The 27,242-nt window shown below is 42.3% G+C and overlaps 1 protein-coding gene across 1 annotated transcript in view; it reads left to right on the top strand.

Moving 5' to 3' along the window:
* The first annotated feature begins 1,669 nt into the window (after window positions 1-1,669).
* CRY1 (cryptochrome circadian regulator 1) overlaps window positions 1,670-27,242 on the top strand; it is a 38,706-nt gene continuing 13,133 nt past the window's right edge. The window contains exons 1-2 of the mRNA XM_064155388.1: window positions 1,670-1,829; window positions 25,291-25,399. Coding sequence (XP_064011458.1) covers window positions 1,672-1,829; window positions 25,291-25,399 — 267 coding nt within the window. The 5' untranslated portion in view covers window positions 1,670-1,671. The remainder of the gene's footprint in view (window positions 1,830-25,290; window positions 25,400-27,242) is intronic.

Here is a 27,242-nt window from a genome sequence, read left to right as displayed (position 1 = left end):
GCCTTCTTGCTGTTGTCCATGACGACTGTGTTTTAGATTTGAGCAGCAGTGCAGATGTGGAGGTTTACTTTCAAATCTCCACCTAAAGCTGCCTTTTTATGATTCAGAATTGCTCTACTGTGGCATTTTGGTCTGACGCCTCATTCTGTAGTTAAGTCATGCCTAATGGCTAACAAAGTATAGGGAAACCTGTATCAACAGCAATCAACAGCACAGATGTTGAACTCCGTAATTAAAATGTTATCTACTATTCACTAATAACGATTTACTAAGGGCTAGAGAGACCACTGTAACTCATCTGCTGCTCAGAATTTGCTGGAAAGCACGTTTACTTTCTGCAGCACTGTAGGCCCGAGCTTCTTTCAGTGGTTCTCGTCCAGCTCTTCTGACTCCACCTCAGGACTGCAGCGGGCAGCTACAGAACAGTCTGTTTCCTAAGCTGTAGGATACATCTTCAGCGCAGGAAGGAAGCGGACCGCACTAGGACAAATGGGCGGAGGGAGCCATGCCAGGCCTGAAACGAGGGAATGGCAGCCACCGTTCTCCTACACGCCCGGTACAGGAGCGCCTCGGCAAAGCCCGCGCACAGACCGACATTCGGCTGGGGCTGGGTTCCCTACGCACTGGCTTACATAAGCGCCGCACCTCTGCCCTACGGGATGGGGTGCGGTGCTAACGGCCGGGCCAAGCCAAGCCGAGCTCAGCCGAAGCGGATCGGGCCAGGCACACCTCCCGGCACAGGCACTGGCGACCCCGGCACGTCCACGCCGCACGCTGCCACCCACTTCGCCGCGGGCGCTGTCAGGGGGTGACTTTTTCCGCGTCCCCGCGCATGCGCACCCCTGGCGGCGGGCGCGCGCAGGGCGCTATACATAACAGGGCGGCGGGAGCGCGCCGGCAGCTGCACGCTGCCCCCGGGACGCGGCGGCTCCCGCGCCTGCGCCTCTTGTCAGGATTCGGTGCCTCTCCGAGCCTCCTCGGAGCCCCGTGCTCATCCGGGTCCCGCCGCTCCCAGCCGGGCGGGGGGGGGCCGCGGTCTCCGCCCTCTGCGCCCCTCCCCGCCACTGCTCGGCGTTTCGCGCTGTCTCGGCGGATGGGGTTCCCACCGAGATCGCGGGCTTGTCCGGCCGCTGGCCGCCCCACGGAAGGCGCGGGGCCGGTTAATCCCCTCATCTCCTCTCCTCCCGCCATCTCCCCCCTCCTTCGCTAGTAAACACACCTCAGAAACGTGAGGGCCCGCGGTCACGTGTGGCGGAGGCCGGCCAATCGGCGGCGGGGGGCGGGGCGGGGCTGCCGGCGGAGCCCGGCGCCCGGCGCAGAGTCACAGGGCGAGCGGCGAGGCGGTGGCCGTCGGCGGGCACGAGGCGCGCGCGGCCGGGACTGACGGCCGCTTTCCCGCGGGCAGGGGGGCCCGGAGCGACCGCTGGCTTCTGCGCTCTCCTTTTTTCTCTATCTCCGCTCTCCCCGGCGCGGGGGCTCCGCGGGGTGATGCGTCCCCGCCAGGCGGCCGCCCCCGTCGTCTCCGCCGGGTCCTAGAGCCGCCTGAAGCGAGGCCCCGCGGGCCCTCCCCGCTCCCGTTGCTCACCGGGCGCCGAGCGGCGGCCCGGGCCATGAGCAGCTCCGCGGGCGGCGGCGGTTCCCGCTGAACGCCCGCGCCCCCGGCCCGGCGGCATGGGGGTGAACGCCGTGCACTGGTTCCGCAAGGGACTGCGGCTTCACGATAACCCGGCGCTGCGGGAATGCATTCAGGGCGCCGACACGGTCCGCTGCGTCTACATCCTGGACCCCTGGTTCGCCGGCTCTTCCAACGTGGGCATCAACAGGTGGCGGTGAGTGCAGGGCGGTGGGGGCGGCCGCCCGGCCGGCGGGGGGCCCTAATCCTTGCGTTATGTATGCGGTCACGCTGCCTCCCCACCATCCCCTCCCCGCGCCGCCCGATTGGGCAGCCGCCAACGCCGGCTTCCCTCGCCCGCCCTCCACGCGGCTCTGGTGGCGGTGTTACATATCCAGCCCCGGTGTCGGGACAGGGGGAAGCCTCCGGAGGAGTGCAGGCCCGAGTCGGGGCATAGACCTGCCCATAGGAGAGGAGAGAATCATATGCCCTCTCCCGTGAGTGCCTCCAGTGCCTGCTGGAGCTCAGAGTGTGTCGCCTGCTGGGCTGCGAGTCCCGGGAGAAGTAGCCCGGAGGTGTTGCTTCATCTCAGCACCTCTAGGCAGCCAAGAGCCCCTCAGCACAGCGTGACACCATTCTGGAAAAAAACTGTGAAGCTACTTGCTTGGTTCAAAAGTAAATTTTCAGAGTAGCTTCCTTGCAGGGAAAGGTGTGTGGTGTCCGTTTTCCAAGCATGTATATCTATGCCTGCACCTGTAAGGCAGGTGTGGTCCTGCCTAATACAAAAATGAACTTTACTGTGGAGTTGTGACTGATGCTGCCATGTTAAGTGCGTGTCACCATAAGGCAGAGGTTAATGGGACATCTGTGCCTACTTATCTTGTGAGATAAGTTAAAACATCACTAGGGATCTGAAAGTTATTACCCTTTTGAAAGAGTTGATGTTGCAGTAGAATACTCATGTCTTTAGTCTGTCCAGTGTCAGGAACTTTAAACACTCATGAGCTTAGCCTGCTCAGACTACCATGCTGGAAAGAGTTGCATAATTATGGAACAAGCACAATGAAGCTTGCCTTAACACCACATCATAGAAGAATGTCAAAATCAAGACACGTTGGATTTCATTTCAGTTTACTTCTCTTAAAGGATTCTTTTGGGTTTAATAATTTATATCCTGAGTCACTAAATACTTAAGCAGCAAAGTAAACCTATCTTTGAAAGTTTTCGTGGGTTTTTTTTGTTTGTTTGTTTTTTCCTTATTTGAGGTTCTGATGTACATTTCTTTTATAGAGACTTTTCCATTTTTTGTTTATTTTGAAGGTATTTTTTTAAATAGCAAATCCTGACCTCATAAAGAATGCTCCCAAGTCTTTGTTTTATGGATGAAGCATGAGCAAATACTTGTGTTTTGAAAGAACATAGGGCATTTGGTGCAAGTCTGAGTGTTAAGGAAATCATGTCTTAAGAATAATTCTTAAGCTTCTAATATGTTTGACAATTGAAGTGCTAACCCGATTTTGGTTGTATTCTTTGAGCTACTGAATGATGGACAAGTGTGACCTTTGATTCCAGCAAAAGGAAGTTCTTGTCTTCAGTACTACTGCCCTGGTTCTTCAATGACTATTTAATAGGATCATTACCTAATTCAGTCCTTGAGTACATTTGTGTGATATATTTGCCAGATGGATTACTTAACAGTGTTCTCGGTGTTCTAAAAGACAACTAGTACCTGCATTGCATTTTGCATTTGAAGAAAGTCATCTTTTTTTAGTTGCTGGTTGGAGAGGCAGAGTATTTTTGTGGTCTGGCTTTGTTCTACGAAAATGATTTATTTCTTTTAGACCTTTATACTTGGGTCCTTCTACACACCCCTCCAATGAAGATCAGCCAGAAGAAGAGTAAATTGCTGCACCCTTATCCAAAGCACTTCAAACTTCTGGGGCTCAAATACCCTCAAGGCACATGCCATACGTAGATTTGGTAGGAAATCTTGCTGCCTGCCCAGCCTGTGTTTGTGAGATATTCAGAGGTGTTTTTTTAGGTTTAAAAGAACACTAGCTTTATAAAATAGCTGGCTGCTAAAGCTGTATGTTTGTTAGACTGATCTCAATAATTTATTTAAATGAACAGTTTCTAGTTTGGAATTAATCCATTTTAGGTCCCAGTGGTTTTAATGGACTATTTTTAACCGTTGGCAATACATATATTTACAATATGCATACACAGGGCTTATGGTGCAGATTTTTGGCTTGCTAGTCTCACTTGGCACTTGTAATTAATAACCAAGCATTTTATTTCTTGGTTACAAGATGACTGTAAGCAAGATTCTTCCTTACATGCCTGTGGACTAGAGAGCTGAATTAATCAAAAATACTTTGAGATTAGGAGCCCTTCAGCATTTGGAATATCAGTCAAACCTAATCTCCTGGTGTGAATTTATAGTCGTCCTTGCTTAGTTTGAGTTGATTGACACAGAGTTTATGTTCCAGAGAGTTTATGATCCTAATGCCCTGGGCAAAATGCTTGTCTGTCAGAGTTCAAAGTATGACTAGTACAATGGATATGAGGAAAAGTGGAGTAAGAATAGAAGAAATCAGGAGGTTTAGTTTCTTCTTAGAAGTAATATCCCTCTGCAGAGTCACATTAAAAAAAAATTCATGTTGAATCTGGCAGATAGCAGCCTTTAATCCATAGGTGCTTTCTGATTAACTTTTCAAACAGTCCTGTAACACTCATGAACTAATATTTTTGTGTAATTGCACTATTGAGCAAGTCTAATTACTAAGCAATCACATGGTCTTACTGACCTCCTTTCTCCTGGCATTCAGCCTACCTGTTCTAAAATCACAAATGCTACGTAACAAATACCACAGCCTTCCTCAACTAACATAAGTTTTCCTGGTTCTGTTCTGTTTCTTTTGTTCTTCCTTTCAAGCTGTCAAAAATCAAGATGTGCTCTGATGGAGTCATTCTGTTTCTATGTAATTAGTTTTCTGGTGTTGTTCATAGATACCAAGGCTTGTGTGAGAGAGGTTATTTAGTGTAGTAAAAGATGATAGAGAAATGGTGAAGGGAGATGCTAAATGGCAAATTGCTCTAACACTCTCTCAAAGTTTTGTCAATTGCTCTTAAACTTTTGGCATCAGAATTAGCCCACATCTAATTGTATTAACAGAGTAGACAAAGAATGTAACTTACGTACTCCAGCAAGTAACCATTACCTACTTATGAAAATATGTGTTTGTATGTGCTCACAGACTTTTCCATATTAAGCAGAATGGGATCTCATGTTTAGCAATATCGCTTAGGGGAGGATTTCATTTAGCTCTGGTTTTAGTACAGAGTGGCAATTGATAAAAAGAAATGCAAACATTTTGTTAGTTGCTGTGTAAGAATTTGCTTTGGCTAATAATTTACTTTTTTTAGTTTGTCTTTTTGAGTCTATATGTATGGTTTTGATATGCTAGTTAAAAGACTGGCATGCACCAATAGACTTGAAAAAGATGGATAGTCCAGTCTTGCCAGTCCTCCTGTTTATTTTATTAATCATTACTGAAGAGAACAGTTTTCACGTTTAAAATGAGCAATAAAATGTAATTTGTATATGTGGTAGATTTTGTGAGACTGTTGATATTGAACATCCTGTAAAGTTAGCTGCTGTTGTTATGGTAGATAGTCTTAATGATTTACAAGAAAGAAAATATGTGATTTTTTTTTTTAAACACTCATGCCTCTAAGCATCTTAAATCTCAGAGAAAGAAAGTTTCATTTCCTGGACAATCACTGCAATTAATGGAAATGTAAGCTTGTTTTAAAAAAATATATATTTAGACATCCTTGTGTAGCATCTGTTCAATTTTGATTCTGTGCATCTGGTCCTGGAAATACAGCTTCTGGTTATGTAAGAAATACTTTGTCCTATAGGGACATGTTTGTTGGATGTGGGATTGGTAAAGAAAGTTTGTCATTCTATGAGTGATTTAAATGTTTAAGTTATATAATAGCTGTAATTCAGGCAGGCAAAATATATGTATTATACCTTGTTAATTTTGGTGACATGTTTGGTATGTAAGGAGGCGTGCACTGAAATACAGTGCCCCTGCTAGAAACATCCCTTTATTTTCATGGTCTACCTCTTATAAATGACAGAGATTTTCATTCTGAAATATTTAACATCAAGCCAGTAATCTAAAATACAGAAACAACATTCTTGGTTGTTCATGTACAAAGATGGACACAGATCAAGTTTGTGGGTAACATTAGCCTTGTGTAGATTCTGTAGATGCTTTGAGGTTTCTCTTACAAAATAGGTAGCCTGTGCTGAGCTCCACTACTATAGCCAGGGTATAACAGGTCTTGTGCTGTGTTCTAGATACACTTGTCATGCCTTTTAATGAGTGGCTTCAGACCTCTAGTGCAGTATGCAACTTGGAGCACTTTTGTCCAATCAGCCCAATAAACTGAAGGTAATTAATCTGTAAATTTCAAAGTGTGTTCTTGAAGAGTGTTGTTTTCAGAAGCTGTGTTCACATGGGAGCTCTGTAGTACTGGTGGTTAGGTTGGAGAAACCCTCCAGTGCCACGCACCGAGGCTGCCTACCTGTCTTCTTTCACAGAAAGCCCCCTCTACCCCACAAGTGCCTGCTGTTTAGTGATCCCCTCTATAATTCATCCTGTTACATGATCTAGTCCTGTCATTTACAAAGTACGTCACTGAATGGCACTGACGTATGTCCTCATGGTTCTAATCCTGCTGTGTTGATGAATGGGGTGGCTCCACCCTTTCATGATAGCACACAGGCTCGTGGTGAACCAGGTTAGCTCATCAGTCTGCCCAAAACAGAGTAGTTACCAGTTTTGGTGGAATTAGCTCTGTGGTTGTGTCAGCGAAAAGGTCACAGTAGTAGTAGTAGAGGCGAGAGTGGGAGGGGCAGTTACCATTTCTTTCAGTGGCAATACCCATTTAAGCCAGATGAAAATGGCCATATAACTGGCCCGCATTGCTCATGTGTGTAGTAACCATTGGGTGGTTTTTGGAAGGTGATTATTGGTTTCTTCTGTGGCTTGCAATTTGCTGACACCCTTTTAAGTTATATTGTCCAAAATAAGTATCAGTCTTTTTGTTGCATTATGTGAAAAGCCCAATTTATTACTTGTCAAACTGTTAGAAGATGAGGAATAACCCTGCCAACTCAGAAGTTACATTGTGCTTATTTGGTTACTTTGAGTGATCTTCTATCACCGGTTTCTATAATGGAACCACTTCTAAACTGTACAAGAAATCAGCACTGGTTGGTCTGGAAAGAGCAGGCAGTACCACAAATCCAATTTTATATTAATTGTTTTTACCAAGTAGCAGTTATTGTAGACCAGAAGAAATCCAGCAAGCTTTTATACAGTTTGGGTTTGTTTTTGTTTTTATTGCAGGTTTTTAATCTTGAAAAAATCTAATTCCTGAGATTAAGAAATTTTGAGGTTTCAGAGACCAGGTTTTATATCACTAAAACTGAAAGTTTGAGGACATAAAGAGAAGATATGGGTAGAATGTTCTTAATGTGTAAGAGCAGTGAGTGGACTTCGTGGGGGACTAATACAGTCTTGAAAAAAAAATATAGGATAATTTAAATCTTAGTTCTCTTGAAATCTACTTTTGTTTTATTTTACCTGAGTATCAATAGATCACATTATTTGAGCAGGGGAGAGCTAGTCTGCCTGCTATTTGTGGTATTACCTCCTCTGGTCATGAAAGGAGAGGATGATAACCCCCAACGAACACACTCTGTGACAAATGTGAAAGCAGCTCTCTTTAGGCAATCATGAATAAAGACTTTTTTCTTTATAGTTTTTATTCTCCCCAACTGATCAGTATGCATCAGCATCAGTTAACTCTGCATTAGTTTTTCAAAGCAAATTCTTTCATATCTTACCATCCTCTTTTGGCCATTGTCACAGAATAAAGTACACTTTTCTCCAGTTCATGAAAATGTCTTCATTCTTACCAATGGAAGCTACTCTTTTAAGTATATTTCATTATGGAAATACTGCAGAACCAGGTGCTTGTCATTGTGCCACCTGAACTTTTTGATTTCTGACAGTTTATCTGCAGCGTGGAAACCTTTCTTTTCAAGGAAAGTACTTATTTTCTATAGTCTCTCAATGCCTGGCAGGTTTTCAGGTTAGTTACATAACCTGTGATAGGAGGGAGGTCAAGCTGCCAGCCAAGTCAGCCATTTTTTCATTGTAGAAGGCACACTAAAATCTGTGATGTATTAATTTGTGTGTTGAAAGAAACTCTTTGCTTCAGGAAATTTTGTGATTTTCCCATAGTGACCTAAAAAGGCAATAGTCAGCTTGAGCATCAATGGGTTGTGTGGGAGTATGTGACTTTTTCTTACAGGCTTAGTAATTTGCATATCACATTTTAAGAGATGTAATAGCAGTGTCTTTGGTTACCTCTAGGAAAGGACTGCATTTGATTGCTAGGGTATGTTTCTCTGATATGTTTTGCTTAAATTTTTCAGCACCTTTTCAATGTGGAGCAAAGTTAGTGTATTTGCTTCTGTGTACTTGAGGCTTTCGAGTTCTTTGCAATCTAGGTCAACAGGTGAACTGTAATTGCAATGTTACTCTAACCCAGAAGCCTCCATATATTTTTCAGGTCACTATTAAGCATTTGCTTTCACTGCTTTGGAGTTTTTTGTGTGTGAGTGTTTCTTTATGCAAGAATAAAGCTTCAGTGGAGGTAAAGGGTAGGATTGGGAAGGAGTGAGGGAAACGGGGTCAATATTGCAATGTTGTTTCAAGTGTGTAAATGGAGACAGCTGTTGCAAAAGTCTGCATGTACATCTAATTTTGAAACAGGAATCTCAGAGCAAGCCAGTTACTAATAGAGAATAAAAATGAACATACTCTGTTAGCATTAGTTTGGACAGTAGGAAGCTCTGTTCACTGCAGCTCAGCTAAAAAAAAGCACTTTTTTCCTTAAATTCTATACTCTAACTTTTAAAAAGTCCATTAGTATTTGAAAGGTCTGAAAGTACATATTGATAAACTTGACTAGGGAATAAGAATCTACTAATACTCATGTTTTAAGAAGTAAATTTTATGTATCAAACTGTTACTCATTATCCCTTTGCAAGGTGCTAATGCAACAAGTTCCTTGCAATAGGATGAAACCTGTTCAGATTATCAGAGATAGAAGACATTTCTTCCAGTGGAACATTGATCAGGATGCATCCTGCATGTGATGTTATGTACACCTGACCTTTTGTGTTGTGAGTTGCTTTCTCTTGCAACTAAACTGAAGAATTTTTCTGTGCCTTGCTTTTGAACTGGACTTTTTCTCAGTGTTTCTTGATCTATAGGAAAGCATTTCCTTTCCTGTTCAAGTCACACGTGTTCCTTTTTAATGTCTGCCCGCATGTTTGTGACTCTTGCACAACTGTAGAAAGCGAAGACTGCAAAATTCTTGCACTGTAAGTTTGACTCCTTTGGAACACAGACTTCTACACTTCCAAAACAAAACCCAGAAATGTTGAACCAGAAATCTATTTACACTTAGATGGGGATGTTGCGAAGTATGAATGCACTTTGTTATTGCTTCTTTCATAATGGAGATGGGATACCTAGACTACAGGCTACTTAGGAACAACTCCTGTAAGGAAAACTTTGACTTTTATATCTGTGAGCTATCCAAAGTGTGGAATCTATGACCTAGGGAAGTGCTTTCCTTTTTATAGTAAGGAACTTGTGGAGTTCAGTGCTTGCAGGGTTGTTTTTTTTTCCCTTCATACCAATACTTATTTACCTTCTAGGCGAAAGATAAACCGCTTCAATTGAGATAGAGTGGTAAAACAATGATTAAAAGAACAGAAATACAAGGGCAATATTAATCAGAAAGATGAATAAACAAACAGGTAACTCCTTCGTGTAGTTGCTTGTAACCTCATGCCTTGAATAGTTAGTAAATCATAATTGTGCTCTGCATGGTAACAAATTTGCTGTGTACTAAAGGTACCGAATGCCATGGCAAGCTTTATCTCAGTTTTGCAATCCATGGAGTTCTGAAGCACTGGAGAAGTGTACAGAGAATTGTGAAACTCCTTTTTATGTAGCAGCTGGCATTAAAAATAGTTAATAATTTGACTTCCAAGACATTTCATTAGATGAAGAATTGAATAGTTTTTTTCTTTCTTGTTGTTCTGAGTTTCCTCTGAGTTGAATATTTCTGTCTGTAAATTCTGTGGCATCAAGTGATTTTTATTTTTTCCTATTGTTTATATTTCACAATCCTGAGAACAAACATGCCTTTTTTTTTTTCCCTAGGAGTCTTAAAGCAGAGAAAAAGAACAATACAGCTTTTAGCAAAGATTGCCTGCTATTGTTTCACTTATGCCCTTCTCATGGGAAACACATGACTCTATGTCTATAATACTGAGATATGCATTGAAAATATCCAAGTGATTATTTTAACTCTTGTTCTCCCAGGTTTCAGAAGAGTCTTTGATTGGGGTGGAGGTTGCATTTTGGTTTTGTTCTTTGTTTTTATGAGTCTTATTAGTGAACTCAAGAAGTTGATACTGTCCAAGTCTTAATGAGGACCATCAAGCAAAGAGTGTCATCTCAATTATTTGGTTTATTTGGGTTGCCTGGGGATAGTTCCTGTGACTTTCCATTATTTGTTTTTAGTAGATGACAGGTTTACTGAGCTTTTATTTCTATTTCTTTTTAGACAGTACAGCTGTGTGCTGTTTACTGCTATTATGCAGTATATCCCAAGTCCTGTGAATGCTTCTTTAAATGAGTTGCTATAACTTACCTTTTTGTTTTCTCCAGCACACTCTTTAATTGTTATGACCTGGAAACATCTGCTGATGAGGTGGTGGAGTCACTGTCCCTGGAGCTGTTCAAGGCAAGATTGGACGTGGCACTTGGTGCCATGGTCTAGCCTTGAGCTCTGTGGTAAAGGGTTGGACTTGATGATCTGTGAGGTCTCTTCCAACCCTGATAATACTGTGATAAGTAGCTCCTTCATCTTATGACAGAAGAAAATGTTGTAAATTGCTGTGACATTGATAGTTCAGCTTTAATTCTGGCATATTTTTCCCTTTTGAGCCTGTTATAATTTCAGAGGATCTTTTTTAAAGCTTAGTTTTGATCATATAGTCATGGTGTTTTCAGTGGGCAGGTTTTTTCATTTGGTTGCAATTTCCTTTCTGTAACCCACTTGCCAATAAGTTTCCTGATGAGAAGTACTCTCTTTCAGCAGTAGTATGTTTTTCTTCTACACTATGAAGAAAGTCATGGGGTTTTGGGGATAATGTGGATCTTTCTGTTTTTACATTTTAAATTTTGGCTTGCTGCATTCTTTCAAATATAACTCCACCGACTCCCCTTTTCCAGTGCCATCTCTGAAATGTGTTAGTCTGCAAAGAAAAGTTCTTCAGTACTCTGGTTCTTTACTACTTCCATATGAGACAGCACAATGGCACTTTTGGCACTGAAGGTCATACTTTCAAACTGAAAAGTGTTACTAGTGATCAGATGCTGCTCTTGCAGCAGCTCTTCTGATTTCTTTTTTTTTCCCTTTTTTTTCTTTCCACAAGTATGTGATTTTTCTCACAATTCTGTAATCTTTTTTTTTTCTTCAAGTCCATCATTCTTACAGAATCCTACCTTTGCAGTTACCTCTTTGTGGCTTCCCAATAACTTTTAGGATTGTTTTCTGTTCTGTTTGAAGAATGTGAGATTTGCAGGGGTAACTGTCTCATGATTTATTCCCAAGTGAAAGAGTGTGGGAATTAAAACAATCCATTTGCAGTTCCATGGGTTTTTTTTTCCAATTCCAGTATTTCTCCTGCTGAACTTAGACGTTTTAAGAAGACTTAAGGTAAAATAAACTTTGCAGAGCTTCTCTGCATTTCCTTTGGCTTTCATGTTGTGAGCTGGATCAGTCAGAATCTTTCTGTTAACTGAAGTTCTACTTAAGATGCATAGCTTGTCTTTTGTTGGAAGGAATTGTCTTTTGCTTGGAAGTGTTAGTCTCTTGTGCTTGCCTCTTAAAATTTTAGTTTGGAAGAAAGCTTCTGAACTTGGGATTCGCATAAACTGATCAAAAAATACCTATGCATAAGCCAGTGTGATGGATGCCTGAAGACTTGTAGGCTTATTTCTACAGATGCGGTATTTTCTTTGTGTAGTTTAAGATATAGTTCAATGGGAAGTTGTGCTGGTAATGTGTTTTTTTTCCTTTGTCATAAGGTTAATGGTCATGAACAGTAAACAGGAAATTATGTAATCGTCTCTGTTACTTCCTGGGTTTGTGTGATACCTTCATATGTCCCTGCAGCGTTCAGTAGGGCTTAAAACCGCGTTAGCTTTACCTGTCATTCCTGAGGGTTTTTCTTTAGTGCAGGTTTGTGTTGATTAGACCTATAATAAAGGATGATACCTGTTAGCTTGTGCCCGGATGGTAGTGCTGAAGCAGGCTGTTTGTGCTGAAGCTTGCTGCCAGCTGTTGACTCTGGCAGAGGACACGGTGTTAGCAAACTGCTGGTCGTTTTGACACCTTCCCTTTCTATTTTTCATCAGCTCCTCCAGTTCTGAACATTGGCTTAGTACTTTTTGAACTGCGAGCACATACTGGGTTTCAGTTAACCTTTAGCAGTCGACACTTCTAAATAGACAGAAAGGAGCTGAACCAACCTGCTGCTTGTACCTGCTCAAAGCCTTTCTCCGTCCCGATTAGGAGTAGAGTTCAGCCCTGGTACGAGAATCCTCTCGGAGCCGCTGGGGAGGGAAGGAGAAATTCGGCTCCTGCGACAGCGGTTACGTATAACTGGAAAAGTAGGTCATTGTGGCAGGGAGTAGTCCAAACAGCCGCCTGGTTGCTGCAGCAACGACCTACTTTAGGAAACTATTTTTGTTGATTCATATTGAAATGTTCTTCTTGCAAATGGTATAAGGAAATGATCAGGTTATGAGACACAGCAATGAAAGCTGCAGATTTTGTAGACTTCCCTCACCTCTCCCCTGCCCCTCCCTTCGTCCCCCCCACTTTGGTATTGCCCCTTGATGTTTGGGCGCATGGGGATTAAAGTAAAACGAGGTTTGGGTTTTTTTTCTGTTTGACTTCTAGCGGGGAACATCTCTTCTTGCTTGAAGGTATTGTGTAGCAATACCAATTCTCAATGGTGATTTAAGTTTCAAGAGCTTAGAGCCTACAAATGCGCCCCCATCTTTTTTGTGTGTGTCTATAGAAATATCTTAGGGGTTATGTGAATCTTTTCTTTTAATCTTTCTTAGAACTCTCTGTTTTTCTGGAGTGATAACAATTTGTATTGGCATTCAGCTGCTCTTACATTAGCTGCTTTGCCCACTTTCAGGAAGAGAGGCGTGGTGCCTGCCCCACCCCTTTCCCCCTTTTTTCCCCTCCTTTAAATTGGCAGCATTCCTATCTGCATCTTCTGGAAAGAATAGTCATCCTGCACAGGATAATATTTTCCACTTCTCTACCTTTTATTTGTGCAACAAAGTAACAAAAAATAATGTGGCTGATGATCAGGGAGGTGTGAGTTTTGGTAACTCCTTCCTACTTTCCGAAAGGAATGGATAGATAGGGAAAATATAAAAATTATGGTTGCTGAAATGAAGGTTTCATTCTTCAATTAAAATAATTCTTCATCTAAGTTACTAGTACTTCTACAGAGATGATTCATTATCAGGTTTTAGTTAGCAGGAGGTTCGATTTAACTGTACTAGGTAACTTTTCAAGATGAATTTAGTTGCTTCAAGTGAGGTGCTTTGGTCTTGACTTTCAGTATGGCAGTGAACTGCTGCAGTTGTGGCAGATGAAGATAGCATGTTTATCTCAAAGATATTTAGATTTTTGTATTTATTATGTCAGTTTTGTTTACCAGGGTTGATGTTAATAAGCTCTGCACGTTTTTGGTTTGTTGTTTTTGTCAGCTCTAGACTTCTGTAGCATGAAGTGTTCTGGGTCCCCCATTTTAGGAGGGACATTGAGATGCTTGAGCGTGTCCAGAGAAGGGCGATGAGGCTGGTGAGGGGCCTTGAGCACAGCCCTACGAGGAGAGGCTGAGGGAGCTGGGATTGGTTAGCCTGGAGAAGAGGAGGCTCAGGGGTGACCTTATTGCTGTCTACAACTACCTGAGGGGTGGTTGTGGCCAGGAGGAGGTTGCTCTCTTCTCTCAGGTGGCCAGCGCCAGAACGAGAGGACACAGCCTCAGGCTGCGCCAGGGGAAATTTAGGCTGGAGGTGAGGAGAAAGTTCTTCCCTGAGAGAGTCATTGGACACTGGAATGGGCTGCCCGGGGAGGTGGTGGAGTCGCCGTCTCTGGGGCTGTTCAAGGCAGGATTGGACGTGGCACTTGGTGCCATGGTCTAGCCTTGAGCTCTGTGGTAAAGGGTGGGACTTGATGATCTGTGAGGTCTCTTCCAATCCTAATAATACTGTGATACTGTGAAGTGAACCAACTACCTCCTTTAGTCTACTCATGCACTAAAAAACTGTGAGGCAAAGTAGATTTATGCAGCTTTATAAGTTAAGCTGTATTTCAGTTATTTGGGAGATTAAAAGTTTGGGTTTTTTTTAATGTTGATTCTTTCTACATGTTGAACTTGTGTTGAGATGTAAATGACTAATTTCAGTTTTGAAGGCCCAGCTCAGTTTAGCCTTCTTGAATCATAGGAGTAGCAGTGGGAAGTTAGGATAGTGCTGAATGTCATGCATGATCCCTACAGAAATGAAAGTCACTCAGTGTTAATTAAGATCTTTAGGAGTAACTTCAGATTTTTTTTGTTTTCCAAACTTTCTATCCATTTCTGTTCTGGCTAACAGGTTTGAATTCTACCCTTAATTCCTTTTTTGTTAGTTAGACAGTTTTTGTTGGTGGTGTTTTTTTTTTTTTAGATATGGGAAGCCAGAGACAATGGAATTGTACCTTAAGGACCTGACATTTATGCAGCGTAGTTGAGAAATACATGAATTTTATGTGGTATTTAAATTATGGGAAACAAAATTGTACAAAATCTTATTAGTAGTAATTATCACCTTAAAAAAAGGGCACTTTAAAGAAAGTAAAAGGGTTTTATTAATATAAATGAGAGGCAGTATAAAATTCGTCCTTCACAATCAGATTGCAAGATTATCTTTTTATTGTGCTCTTATCCTCCTTGTCATGGCTGTTACTTTCTCATGGACAGCTTAGATTTGCTGAAAATAACATGGCTCAACTATTTTATAAGGCAGACCAGCTCTAGTTTTAATGACCTCAAACCTTAGGAGCTGCTCATTTAGACAAGAGAACTTGGATACATGAGAATAAGGTTTTTAAATTTATTTTAGTATGAGAATGTCTGTACTGTCAATTAACTTAGTTTTGTAGTTTGCTTCTAGATCCTATTTCCCCAGCTGTCACCACTGCAAACACATTTGTTTGCATTTAAGTTTTCTTTTATAGATCCAACTACTTTGTCTCTGGAAAGAGCAGCCTTAAGGGGTTAAAGTCAAATGTGAAATTTGATTTATCAGATTGGAATTAGAGGATTTGAGGAAAATAAACATGGAATATATACATCAAAGAAGGGAAGATACTGGTAGAGAGATTTAGGAAGCTGTTAACCTGTCAGTCTGATATCATCAGAAGGCTGACCTTTGTAACAAGCAAGTAATTGGAGATGTTTGCAGATAGTATATGGAAATAGCTTAAGATGAATGATAGGCGCCCTTTGCTTATGGAGTTAAGATCCACATCTTTACAGAAGCTAAATACATTATTTGCTGTGGCATATGGCTCATAAAATACAGATTGCTATTTGGGAGATCATGAATGTTTTCTGGTTAGGACAAAAACACTGTGTTTCTTTCCTTTGGGGAACGCTGACCGTGAAAAGGTGGGGCTCAGCTGGAGATAAGTTGAGGAATGTTGCGTAAGGAGATGCTAGTTTTGTATGCAATGTAAGCTAAGATAAACTACCGTGATTTTGTTGCTCTTGATGGAGCAGTATTGCTTGCTGTAGTTGGTATTCTAGTCCTACTCCATATGTGAAATACTCTTTACTACTTAGCTTCAAAGAATATGCACCCAAAAGAACTCAGCTTGTAGGGATTAAATTTTGCATGTTGCTTTCTCAGTTGTTTGAAGCCCTTCCTTTCATCATTTTTCAAAGCATAGAACTTGTTTTTTGAGACCCTCTTTTACAGCAATTACAAGTATTTTGGCTGTATGAGAGCTTGGGTAAATCTTGCATTCTTCCTCCATCACAGCTTTGATTTGGCTTGAAGATGATAACAGCAGTAAATATCAGGGGCAGAGAGCCAAGTGATGCACTTCATTATCTGTGTTTGGTTTTAGTTTTGCATGTGGCTCAGCTCTTACTAAGTTATGAAAGATTCTGAAGTCCTGAATTGCACTTTAAAGGAGCTGTGTTTTTTTTCTCTGGCTGTAGAGGAACCCTGCAGGAGATTAGTTAGCTACCACAGCCATTTTACATCAGTGTCTGGAGTTTCCCCTGCTCTTGACTGTAAGCTTAAAGGATAATACCTCTATGAAATGTGTTACTGTATACCTTTTTAGGATGTGGAAGTTGTGTGTAATATTTGCTGAAACAATGTAATGTAATATAAGGAATGCCTCTGTGACCTTGATTTGGTAATAGGAAAATATTACAATGGCTGGCTGCCAAGGGATGTGGTGGAGTGTACATAACACTTAAATCCTGTCTGAGCTTAATCTTCTTAGTTTCATAAGAATATACTGCTTGCACTAAGACACATTGCTTGGTAGCAATCAAGCAGCAGAATATACTGATAAAACATTACACATTTCTGTACAGATGCATAAAACTTGAGATACTGCTCAGTGTTGTATACTCTGTGTTGGTGTTAGGTGGAATCTGCTGTGTGAGTCCTGTAGAAGCTAATATGAGGAATATGTTTACCTAAATGATACTGGACTTTCACAATGACCTAAATGAACATACAGCAAACTAGCAGATAAGCATGAAAGAAAGGCGCTCTCTCTTTTCCCATGAAGGCAAATAAATGTTGCACAATTTATTACTACAGCAGGGTCTAATGCTGTAAACTGCATTCACTCAAAAAAGAGTGGTTCTTAGACAAGAGGTAATGCACTTCATTGAATCCATCTCTACTGAGCTCAGAAATATGTTATGATCTGAAAGCAACATTTGAAATAAGAACATTGAATGGGGAAAAATTAAACTAGCGGACACTGGGCTGCAAAGATAATTCTGGTGGACAAAGTCGGGGTGGCCATCAAATATCTGTAATTACATGGGACTCTCCTTTGGCAGTGCTTATCTTTCACTGGAGAAGTTGTAATCAATGACTTGGAATGGGAACTAGAACGTAGAAGATTGGTTAAACAGATTGGTTTGGATAGGTTGCAGTCATATGTAAAAATACTAAGTAACTTAAGAATAAAACAAGTTTTAGCACTGGTCATTTTCACTCAACTTTTTAAACTTCTTCCTCAGAATGAGGAAGCCTGACTAGGTTATTTTCTTTTGTGTGGTAATGGCTTGTGCAGTCTAACACTCCTGTCTTGCCTACTGCTGAAATTCAGAATCTGGAATTTGAGTTCAGAAAAAAAACAACAACCCAAACCTGAATTTGTATTGATTCTTAATGGCTTAACATCCAGATTTTCATATGTAAATGACCTTTGAAAGAGGAGTCATTGCATTTCAAGTCCTCTCAATTTCCAGCAACTTTCCTCCTTTCATGCTAGTAAGAATGGTTCCACATGACTGTAGTTTCTGGGTGTTTATTACTCCTATAAATAAGCCAAAGCAAGACTTTACGATACTTAAACTGTATCACACAAGTCACAGAAACATTCCGGTTGGAAAAGACCCTCAGGATCACCAAGTCAAACTAATATCCCTATTCTACAAGATTCACCATAAACCATAGCTGTAAGCACCACATAGAATCATAGAATAATAGAATCAACCAGGTTGGAAGAGCAGTCCAACCTAGCACCCAGCCCTAGCCAGTCAACTAGACCATGGCACTAAGTGCCCCATCCAGGCTTGGCTTCAACACCTCCAGGGACAGTGACTCCACCACCTCCCTGGGCAGCCCATTCCAATGCCAATCACTCTCTCTGTCAAGAACCTCCTCCTAACATCCAGCCTATAGCTACCCCAGCACAACTTGAGACTGTGTCCCCTTGTTCTATTGGTGGTTGCCTGGGAGAAGTGGCCTCCCCCCACCTCACTACAATGTCCCTTCAGGTAGTTGTAGACAGCAACATCCAAACAACTTCTAAACACATCCAGGGTTGGTGACTCAGCCACCTCCCTGGGCAGCCCATTCCAATGCCTGACCACTCTTTCACTGTGGAAAAAAGTTTCCGAAGAAAAGTGTGAATATCTATAGGTATCTTTCTGAAAAGTCTCCTAAATAAATTATACCTTTTCAACAGGCTGCTCCAGACTTCCTCCTTGGGTAAAGTCTTGAATCATGTTAATAGTGCAGAGCCAGGAAGACTGTATAAAGTAGAGAGCTAGCAGATGCCCCATCCCTACAAACAGTCAAGGTTGGGTTGGACTGGCTCTGAACAACCCGATCGGGTTTAAGATATCCTTGCTTATTGTGGAGGCATTGGACTAGATGACCTTTAAAGGTCTTGTCCAACTCAAAGCATTGTATGATTCTATGTAGTACTTTGTTTTGTTCGTTTTGTTAAAGATTAACTGTTTAACAATTAGTTGTTAAACTTTTTTAGTTTCTGCCTTGATGGTGGTACTGGTTTATTTCAGTTCATGATAGCTACATTGTGATAGGTTATGTGAAACACTTTCTGGCAATCACTCTCAACCTCCCCAAATCTTAACATTTGGTTTAGATTTCAGACCCCACGCAGACTTTGCATGACTTGCAACAGTGGATTTTGTGGAGTTTCATGGAGAAAACACCTGAGATTTTTTGTGCATCCCTTTCAAACCATGAGGGCTTCAGATGCTTTTAATGAGAATTTTCACTATTGTAATAGATGCATGAACGTTTTCCCTGTGTTACAATAAGTCAGTCATACAATCATAGAGTGGTTTGGGTTTGAAGTGATCTTAAAGATCTAGTTCTGAACCTCACAGTATGGACAGAGACACCTTCCACTAGATCAGCTTGCTCAAAGCCCCATCCAACCTGGCCTTAAACACTTCCCAGGAGGAGGCATCCACAGCCTATCTAAGCAACCTGTTCCAGGGCCTCACCACTCCCACAGTGAAGAATTTCTTTCTTATATGTAATCTAGATAGAGCCTTTTCTGTCTCCTTCCATCACTTCAGTCATGCACATACCTCACACAGTTTACTACTATCGAATTAATGGTAAACTTTTTCCCTTCCTCTGGTTTGTTCAAGGGAAGTTGAAGGCCAGATGCAGAAACCTGGGCCCATGCTCTCATCTGATTAAAAAAAAAAATCTCTGCATCCTTTCTGTGTCTTTTTCATGAGATGCTGTCATGTGGTTTTTATATGTGTTCAAAGTGAGAAGATGCTTTCCCACTGACTGTTGAGAGGAAAAGTTGGTTTAGATTGCAGACTCAAACCCCAGGACCTTTCACTGTAGGGGGAGACTAAAATAGCTCCTAATTGCCACACTTTGGTGTAAAGTGGAGTAGAGTTCTAGCCTAGTAGATCTTACTTCATAGCTGCCATGAAAAAAACTTCACTTTTTATATATATATGAGCCCTTGAAGCAATTACTTTTTATGAGGTGGAGGTAACATACTTGGTTTCAATTCACAGTCCAATTTACCATTCATTTTCATTTATGTTATACTGTGAAAGGAACATATTTGTGAGTGTTTAGGTGTATCTCTTGAGCTTAACCAATTTTGTCTTGTCAATGCTGGAGTGCTGCTTTTACTTACTTTCACATGCCTGCACTGAGCAAAACACCTGCATGCTCCTGTGCTGCAGTAAATACCCATGCATGGTATTAGAGTTGTTCAGAACTATTTTCACTTGCAAAGAGATGTTACCAGTCAACATGATGCCTCGGAAAACTGAAATCTCATTGCTTATGGATCCCTTAATGATTCACTCTGACAGTGTTTTGAATGCTGAGGATTTAATACATTCAGGGGCATGCATGTTGTGATCTTGCATCATGTGTATATTATAGGTGAAACCTCAGTTTGCTAGGACAGGAGGTCAATGCAATGCACTGAAATGCCATGCCAAAACTAGAGAAGATGCTGGAATTAGAAGTTGTCCCAGACAGTTGATACAAGCAAAGAATTTCCTTTCATGGAGACCCATTCACGTAAGCATAACAGCATGCCAGATGAACAGAAAAGTTCTGAAAGATAAAGTTTTCCTTCCTTAAATCCAAAAGAATTTGTATCTGGATATATCTGAAACTAGGTGTTACTTAGCATGTATCTAACCGTTGTAAAGATGCTTTGCTGCTTCTCTAAGTTCTAAAGGTGCACATGAGAAAAAGGAGGTGAAAACTTTGGTCGGTGCAAGGAATTGATTCAACTAAAGTGTTTTGGTCTTGATTGCATCTCCAAGTAAAGATCTAGGAAGGTTCATTTTTAATTGAAAAGAGCAAATGTGTGCAATGGATTTTCTTTTTCACAAATTTTGTTAGCACTTTAATCAGAAAATTACCTTAGATGTAGTCTAGCATAAACATGGTCAGTGAAAACAGACCAGTTTGGTTAAAATGCATTTAGATTCACAGAATCAATCAGGGTTGGAAGGGACTACGAGGATCATCTAGTTCCAACTCCCCTGCCATGGGCAGGGACACCCTACCCTAGATCAGGCTGCCCACAGCCCCATCCAGCCTGGCCTTAAACAACTCCAGAGTTGGGGCCTCAACCACCTCCCTGGGCAACCCATTCCAGGCTCTCACCACTCTCATGCTGAAGAACTTCCTCATGTCCACTCTGAACCTACCCACCTCCAGCTTTGCTCCATTACCCCTAGTCCTGTCACTACCTAATAGCCTAAAAAGTTCCTGTCACTCCCTAATATCCTGAAAAGTCCCTCCCCAGCTTTTTTTGTAGGCCCCCTTCAGATACTGAAAGGCCACAATAAGGTCACCTGGGAGCCTCCTCTTCTCCAGACTGAACAGCTCCAACTCTTTCAGTCTGTCCTCATAGCAGAGCTGCTCCAGCCCTCTGATCATCCTCGTGGCCCTTCTCTGGACACATTCCAGCATGTCCACATCCTTCTTGTAATGGAGGTTCCAGAACTGGACACAGTATTCCAGGTGGGGTCTTAGCAGAGTGGAGTAGAGGGCGAGGATCACCTCCCTTGCCCTGCTGGCCACTCTTCTCTTGCTGCAGCCCAAGATCTGGTTGGCTTTCTGGGCTGCAAGTGCACACTGCTGGCTCATGTTGAGTTCTCATCCAGCAGCACCCCCAAGTCCCTCTCCTCAAGGCTGCTCTCCAGCCAGTCACTGCCCAGCCTGGATTTGTGCTTGGGATTGCCCCAACCCAGATGCAGGACCCTGCACTTGGTCTTGTTGAACCTCATGAGGTTGGCTCTCCAGCCTGTCCAGGTCCCTCTGGAGGGCATCCCTTCCCTCCACCATGTCTGCTGCACCACACAGCTTGGTGTCATCAGCAAACTTGCTGAGGCTGTACTCAGTGCCTCTGTCCTTGTCACTGACAAAGATGTTGAGCAAGACTGGCCCACGGAATGATCTCTGAGGGACTCCACTTGGACTTGGACCCACTGACAGCCACTCTTTGGGTGTGGCCATCAAGCCAGTTCTTTATGCATTTAGTGGTCCACCCATCAAACTCATGTTTCACCAGCTTGGAGACCAGGATGTGGTGCAGGACAGTGTCAAAGGCCTTGCTCAGACCCAGGTAAATGACCTTAGTTGCTCGTCCCTCATCTCTGAATGTTGTGACCTGTTCATAGAAGGCCACCAGGTTTGTCAGGCAGGATTTGTCCTTGGTGAAGCCATGCTGATTGTAGCCAGTCACCTCTTCACTATTCTTCTGTCTCAGTAGTGCCTCCAGGAGGATCTGCTCCATGCTCTTACTGGGCACAGAGGTGAGACTGACTGGCCTGGAGTTCCCTGGCTCATCCTTCCTACCCTTTTTGAAAATTTGGGTTATCTTTCCCTTTTTCCAGTCAGTGGGGACTGCACCAGACTGCCATGACATTGGAGATATAATAGAGAGGGATTTAGCAACCTCATCTACCAGTTCCCTCAGCACCTGTGGATGCATCCCATTGGGTCCCATGGACTTGAACATTTTTAGGTTCTTCACGTGATCATGAACCTGATCTTCACTTATGATGGGCAGCTCTTCCTTTCAGCCCCTGCCATTATCTTCCATGGCTCCAGGACTGTGGCTGGAGGCCTTTGCAGTGAAGACTGAGCTAAAGAAGTCGTCGAGAACCTCAGCCTTTTCCAACAGGAAGATTTAAATATGCTTAATAAACTGAACACTTCAATGTAAATCACTTTCAAGATCAATCTGCATTCTGGAATTCAGAAGCTGTCCTCTCTTGCATTGCTGTTACTATAGTTATAGGGTCACTGGAGTTTAATTTGGTCTATTATCCATTGCTTTCAGTGACATTATTGCCACTCAGACTAGTTTGGCTGTTTCTAATTTGTTCTTTCTATTCAGATAAGGGGAATGTGCATCTTCCCTGGCCACTCTGCTGCTCCCTTGCTACATATATTTAACAATCTGAGTCTACACCACTATGCTTGTTAAATACACAAAATAGTTTTATGGAGATTGAAATGTAGGAGTGTAGTAAGTGATAGTTAAGAGAGATAATAGAGGGGATTTGAGGAACCAACAAGATAGAGATTAAAGAGTATTAAGGGCAAGTTTAGGGATCTTGGATGTGGAGACTGGGTCAGTGCATGTAATCTTCTTGAATCGGATTTTGCATGAAGTCCAGACTACAAGTTATATGTTATGGTCAGTCAGGTAAGAAGAAAATAAATTAGAGGGAACTGAGGAGCAAATAGGAAAAAATAATTCCCAGAAAGACAGGTTTGTTGTTTGTTTGTTTGTTTTTTTTACTTTGAATAGTTTTGAGCACTTCTATTCACCAGTTTCTCTTGGAATAGAATCATACCCTTTCCATGATACAAAGTTTAAAAACAAACAAGCAAAAAAAAAACCCACACAAAGAAAACAGGCATGCCCAAACCCAACCAACCACTAATGACAAAAATCCACCACAAAAAACCACCAAAGAAACCCAACACCATCGAAACCAACCAAACAAAAGGAAAACAAAACATAAATAAACCACACCAGAAAATCCCAGCAACAGAACCCCACCATATGAACAATCCCTCAGCCTTTCCTGGGCTGTTACAAAAGCATCTGTGGCACTCCTGCAGTTTGCTTTCATAGCAGTTTGTGAAGTGTAAGTCCGTGCACTTTGAAAGCGAGGTTTGGGTGGATAAGATGAGTGCTAAGGTCAGTCAGGCCTGGTTTCAAAACAAAAAGAAATCATAAGATGAAGCTGTGCTTCTCAGAGTTCATCTGGAAGTGGACTGGGAACAAGAGGCCCAAGTTCTCTCTGATAGAAGCATACGTGATCCTCATCAGATTCTTAACGGTTCTCCTCTGTGGTTCCTAACTAAATGAGTACGTGGCAGTTTCATCTTGGATGCAGCATATCCTTCATGACCTTGCTATTCTCAAAGTAAGGAAAGTAAGAATGTTAGGAAGGCAAGAAAATTAGGCATTTTCAGCTCATTCAGCCATTAAACAGGTAAGCATAGTTGCCCGCTGAGAGGCAGTTGTATTGTATGCTGGCTACCTCACAGACTTGCTTTCTGCTACCCCAAGTGAGCCTTGCATTTAATAGCAGCTGGAGAGTTTTCCTGCTAGCCTTCTGTACATTAATTCTTGCATTATTTACTCAGATAAATATGGAGGCAATGTGTGTTAAGTAGGCATCAATTACATATTACTAAATCTCTGGAAAATGTCCAAAATGTTGGTAGGTTTACAACAGTCATATACATGACATCCCTCCTAGAAGGTGTAGCATATCCATTGCAATGGGCTCTTTTCTTTTAAAGAATGCATTCTTAAAAGCTTAGGTGTTTTAAGAGCCCTTGATATTTAGTGAATATGGTTTCTTGGTGCCTTTTGTCTTTGTAACGCTGTGGGCACTCAGAGTGCTGTAGCCTGCCCTTCTTCCCTGGTGGCTCTACACCTTGCGTCCAGGCTGTGGGTGCAGTGTCTCCTGGCCTCTGGTGCTACTTCCTGCGAGTTGATCTTGGGTGGTTGCTCCTGTGGTGTTGCCTTTATGAGTTTGGATCTACATGTAGTGTCATTACAGCAGGCTGGCTCAGAAAGAATGGCCTGCAGTAGGAGAATCTCCTTTTTGTGCTCCTGGGTGTAGCTTTCGGGTTGCGGCAGGAGATCCAACAGCCTGTGTGCACAGAGGTTAATGACTCGCACGCTGACTCAGCCACTGCCTTCATCCACCTGCACCTTGAGTGCCTTGTAAGATGCATCAGGCAAGGTTTGAGCAGCTCCTGGTGAAGACACTCATTACTGCAAGGAAGAACATTGTGGAGGAGCCCCTTGTTACAGGACTGCAGACAGGTCCAGGGAAAGGGCACTGGTCTGGAGAATCCTAGCATCTCTCTGGCTGCAAGGGAGAGCATTTTTTCCTTTCCTTCCTTTTGTTTTAATTTCTTCCTCCAAACAACTTTAAGCATTGAAGTTACTTTTCGTTCCTGTATCCACTAATAAGTCTTTGCACATGTGAACCTGTCTCAACATCCTTTGTGCAGCTACCTGGTTTTCTGCAGATTTGTAGCAACTCATTTCCCTCTTCCTTTTCCCCTTCTTTGCTGATCGGCTCATTAAAATACTTGGGATGAGGTTACAGCCAAGACACAGGGAACAGTTTGTTCTGTAGAGGGCTACTTTTAAAAATGAAGGCCAAAGGTGTAGTTATGACCATGTAGTCCTCTGGTATGCTGGGTTTAGAAACAGTTCAGGCTGCTGTGTTTTGAGAAGGACTTGAACTCAGTTTAGTATCAATACGTCAACAGCTGATTGTCCTAGGCTTGAGGTGAGGAGAAAGTTCTTCACTGAGAGAGTCATTGGACACTGGAATGGGCTGCCCGGGGAGGTGGTGGAGTCGCCGTCCCTGGAGCTGTTCAAGGCAAGATTGGACATAGCACTTGGTGCCATGGTCTGGCCTTGAGCTCTGTGGTAAAGGGTTGGACTTGATGATCTGTGAGGTCTCTTCCAACCCTGATGATACTGTGATACTGTGACTGTTTCTTTGTCTGTGTTTTTTGTTTTTGTTTCAGTGTTGTTGGTTTTTTTTTCCTGTGGTGTCCTTTTTTTTCTTTAGAGTGACAAGATGTTTCTAGGTAAGACTTGAATATATTTTAGTCCATTCCAGAGCTGAATGGCATTGAGATAAGAACTTCAGTGGCAGTGCAGTTTGATTTTCTGATTTATTGTTGAGTGTATTATATGGGATTGAACTACTGTAAGCCAAGTGTCATTAGGACATGAACATACATACATCCCCAAAATATGCACCGAATACTGAAGCTCTGATAATATTTGTTGGATTGGTCCTCTTGGTACTCTTTGTCTATTGTAAGATGGTCTGCCTCAGAAAATAAACATTTCTGTACAATTCCTTGCAGATTCCTGCTTCAGTGTCTGGAGGATCTTGATGCCAATCTACGGAAACTGAATTCACGTTTGTTTGTTATTCGTGGGCAGCCAGCAGATGTTTTCCCAAGACTTTTTAAGGTAAATGCCACCTTGGAGTTGTTTCTACACAGAAATTTGACTGACAAAAGAATTTCAGCTAGGAGTATTTCTTGTATTATATACTTAAGTGCAAGTTGTTATCAGTGCAAATATTTAATCACCCTTGGTGTTTTATTTTAAGGTTGGTTTTGTTAGATTTGAGTTTTTTTTCTCTCTAATGTGCAAATCACCAAATGAACTGAATTGCTACTAGTGGTTTTACATTGAGAAATGGGAAATAAATGTTGTGTAAGGGTGTAGGAGGTTGCTTGAGGATTCAGGGCCTGGTGAATCAATCTTGACACACAGTGATGGAGGGAGCCAAGTGTTATCTTAAAAATCAAGCACTCCCCTAGTCTATCCTCAGGGTTGTTCCTGGACATTATCTAAGAGAGAGCTGAAATTCAGAAGTGAAACAACACCCTAGGTTAACAGTTTATAGAGTGTCCCTTTTCTCTTTGATGTAAATCCAGTTATCTGAAGTAGTCTGTCTGGTGTATCTGAGTGAACTGATTAAGTTTGATTGGCAGAATGGCTTTCTAGGATCATTCTGTGCATACTTCACCTTTCCATTTCCCCTGGTGTTGCAGAGGACTTGGCTATTAATTGGTCTTTTTCCCCCACCTGTTACTGTTGGCCTTGGTAACAGCATCTGTAACATAAAAGATTTTTTTTTTTTATGGTAAGAAAGTGAAGATTGTTCATTATGGTGGGTGAGTGTACAGGGGTAACCCTCATGGAGGGAGTGATCTTGAACCAGGTGGTCTTGAACCAGGTGGCCTTGACCCAGGGGTGGGTCTGAACACTACCAGGTGATGGTGGTTAGCCCACTCCCCCTTCCTGTCTAAGATCCATAAAAGCAGGGGGACTTCATGTTTGCTCTCTCTCCCCTGCCTTCCTGCTCACCAGAAATCACCATCCTTGTTGCTGGTTCTCTTTGTTTCACCACATGGCCATCACCCCATGAGGTGGACAAAACCCATTGCCATCAAATCTGTTGTATATTTACGTATTTTGTACCTTGTTTCCCCTGCCCTATATCTTTGTAACTTCCCTACCTCATCTACCTTTTATTTATTGTTAAAACTTTTCTTCTTTTAACTTCCAAATCACATTGAGATTATTTATTTGGGTCTGTATACCTTTCCTCTCTCTCTCCATCTAATTCCTTTCATCTTGAATACTTTGTTCAGTTTTGGGCTCACCAGTTGAAGAGGGACAGGTATCTGCTGGAGAGGGTCCAGCGGAGGGCTATGAGAATGATTAAGGGACAGTAGGGCATGACTTATGAGGAGAGGCTGAGGGACCTGGGGCTTTTTAGTCTGGAGAAGACTTAGAGGGGATTTGATAAATGTTTGTAAGTATCTGAGGGCTGGCCAGGAGAGAGGGGACAGGCTCTTTTCACTTGCTCCCTGTGATAGGACAAGGAGCAATGGGTGTGAGTTGCAGCACAAGAGGTTCTGCCTCAACACAAGGGGGAACTTCTTTACTGTGAGGGTCACAGAGCACTGGAACAGGCTCCCCAGTAAGGTCGTGGAGTCTCCTTCTATGGAGACTTTAAGGCCTGTCTGGATGTGTTCCTCTGTGATCTGTGTTAGATAGTATTGTCCTGCTCTGGCAGGGGGGTTGGACTTGATGATCTCCTTGGGTCCCTTCCAGCCCCTAACATCCTGTGAACCTTTACTTTTGGGAAAGAAGGAGGAAGAGGGAAGGACATCCTATAAATTGTTATTGGTTCTATCAACCATATTTGAGTCTCTGGAAAATTTAAATTAGAACCAAGGCAGTGAGGGATAAGGATTTGGAAAAGGAAAGGAAAGTATGTGATGTTTGTTTGGTGTAA

The sequence above is a fragment of the Pogoniulus pusillus genome, chromosome 15 (genome assembly GCF_015220805.1).
Source record: "Pogoniulus pusillus isolate bPogPus1 chromosome 15, bPogPus1.pri, whole genome shotgun sequence".
Lineage (NCBI taxonomy): Eukaryota > Metazoa > Chordata > Aves > Piciformes > Lybiidae > Pogoniulus > Pogoniulus pusillus.
Note: the sequence above shows the minus strand (reverse complement) of the source record. Positions and strands in the feature narration are given on the sequence as shown.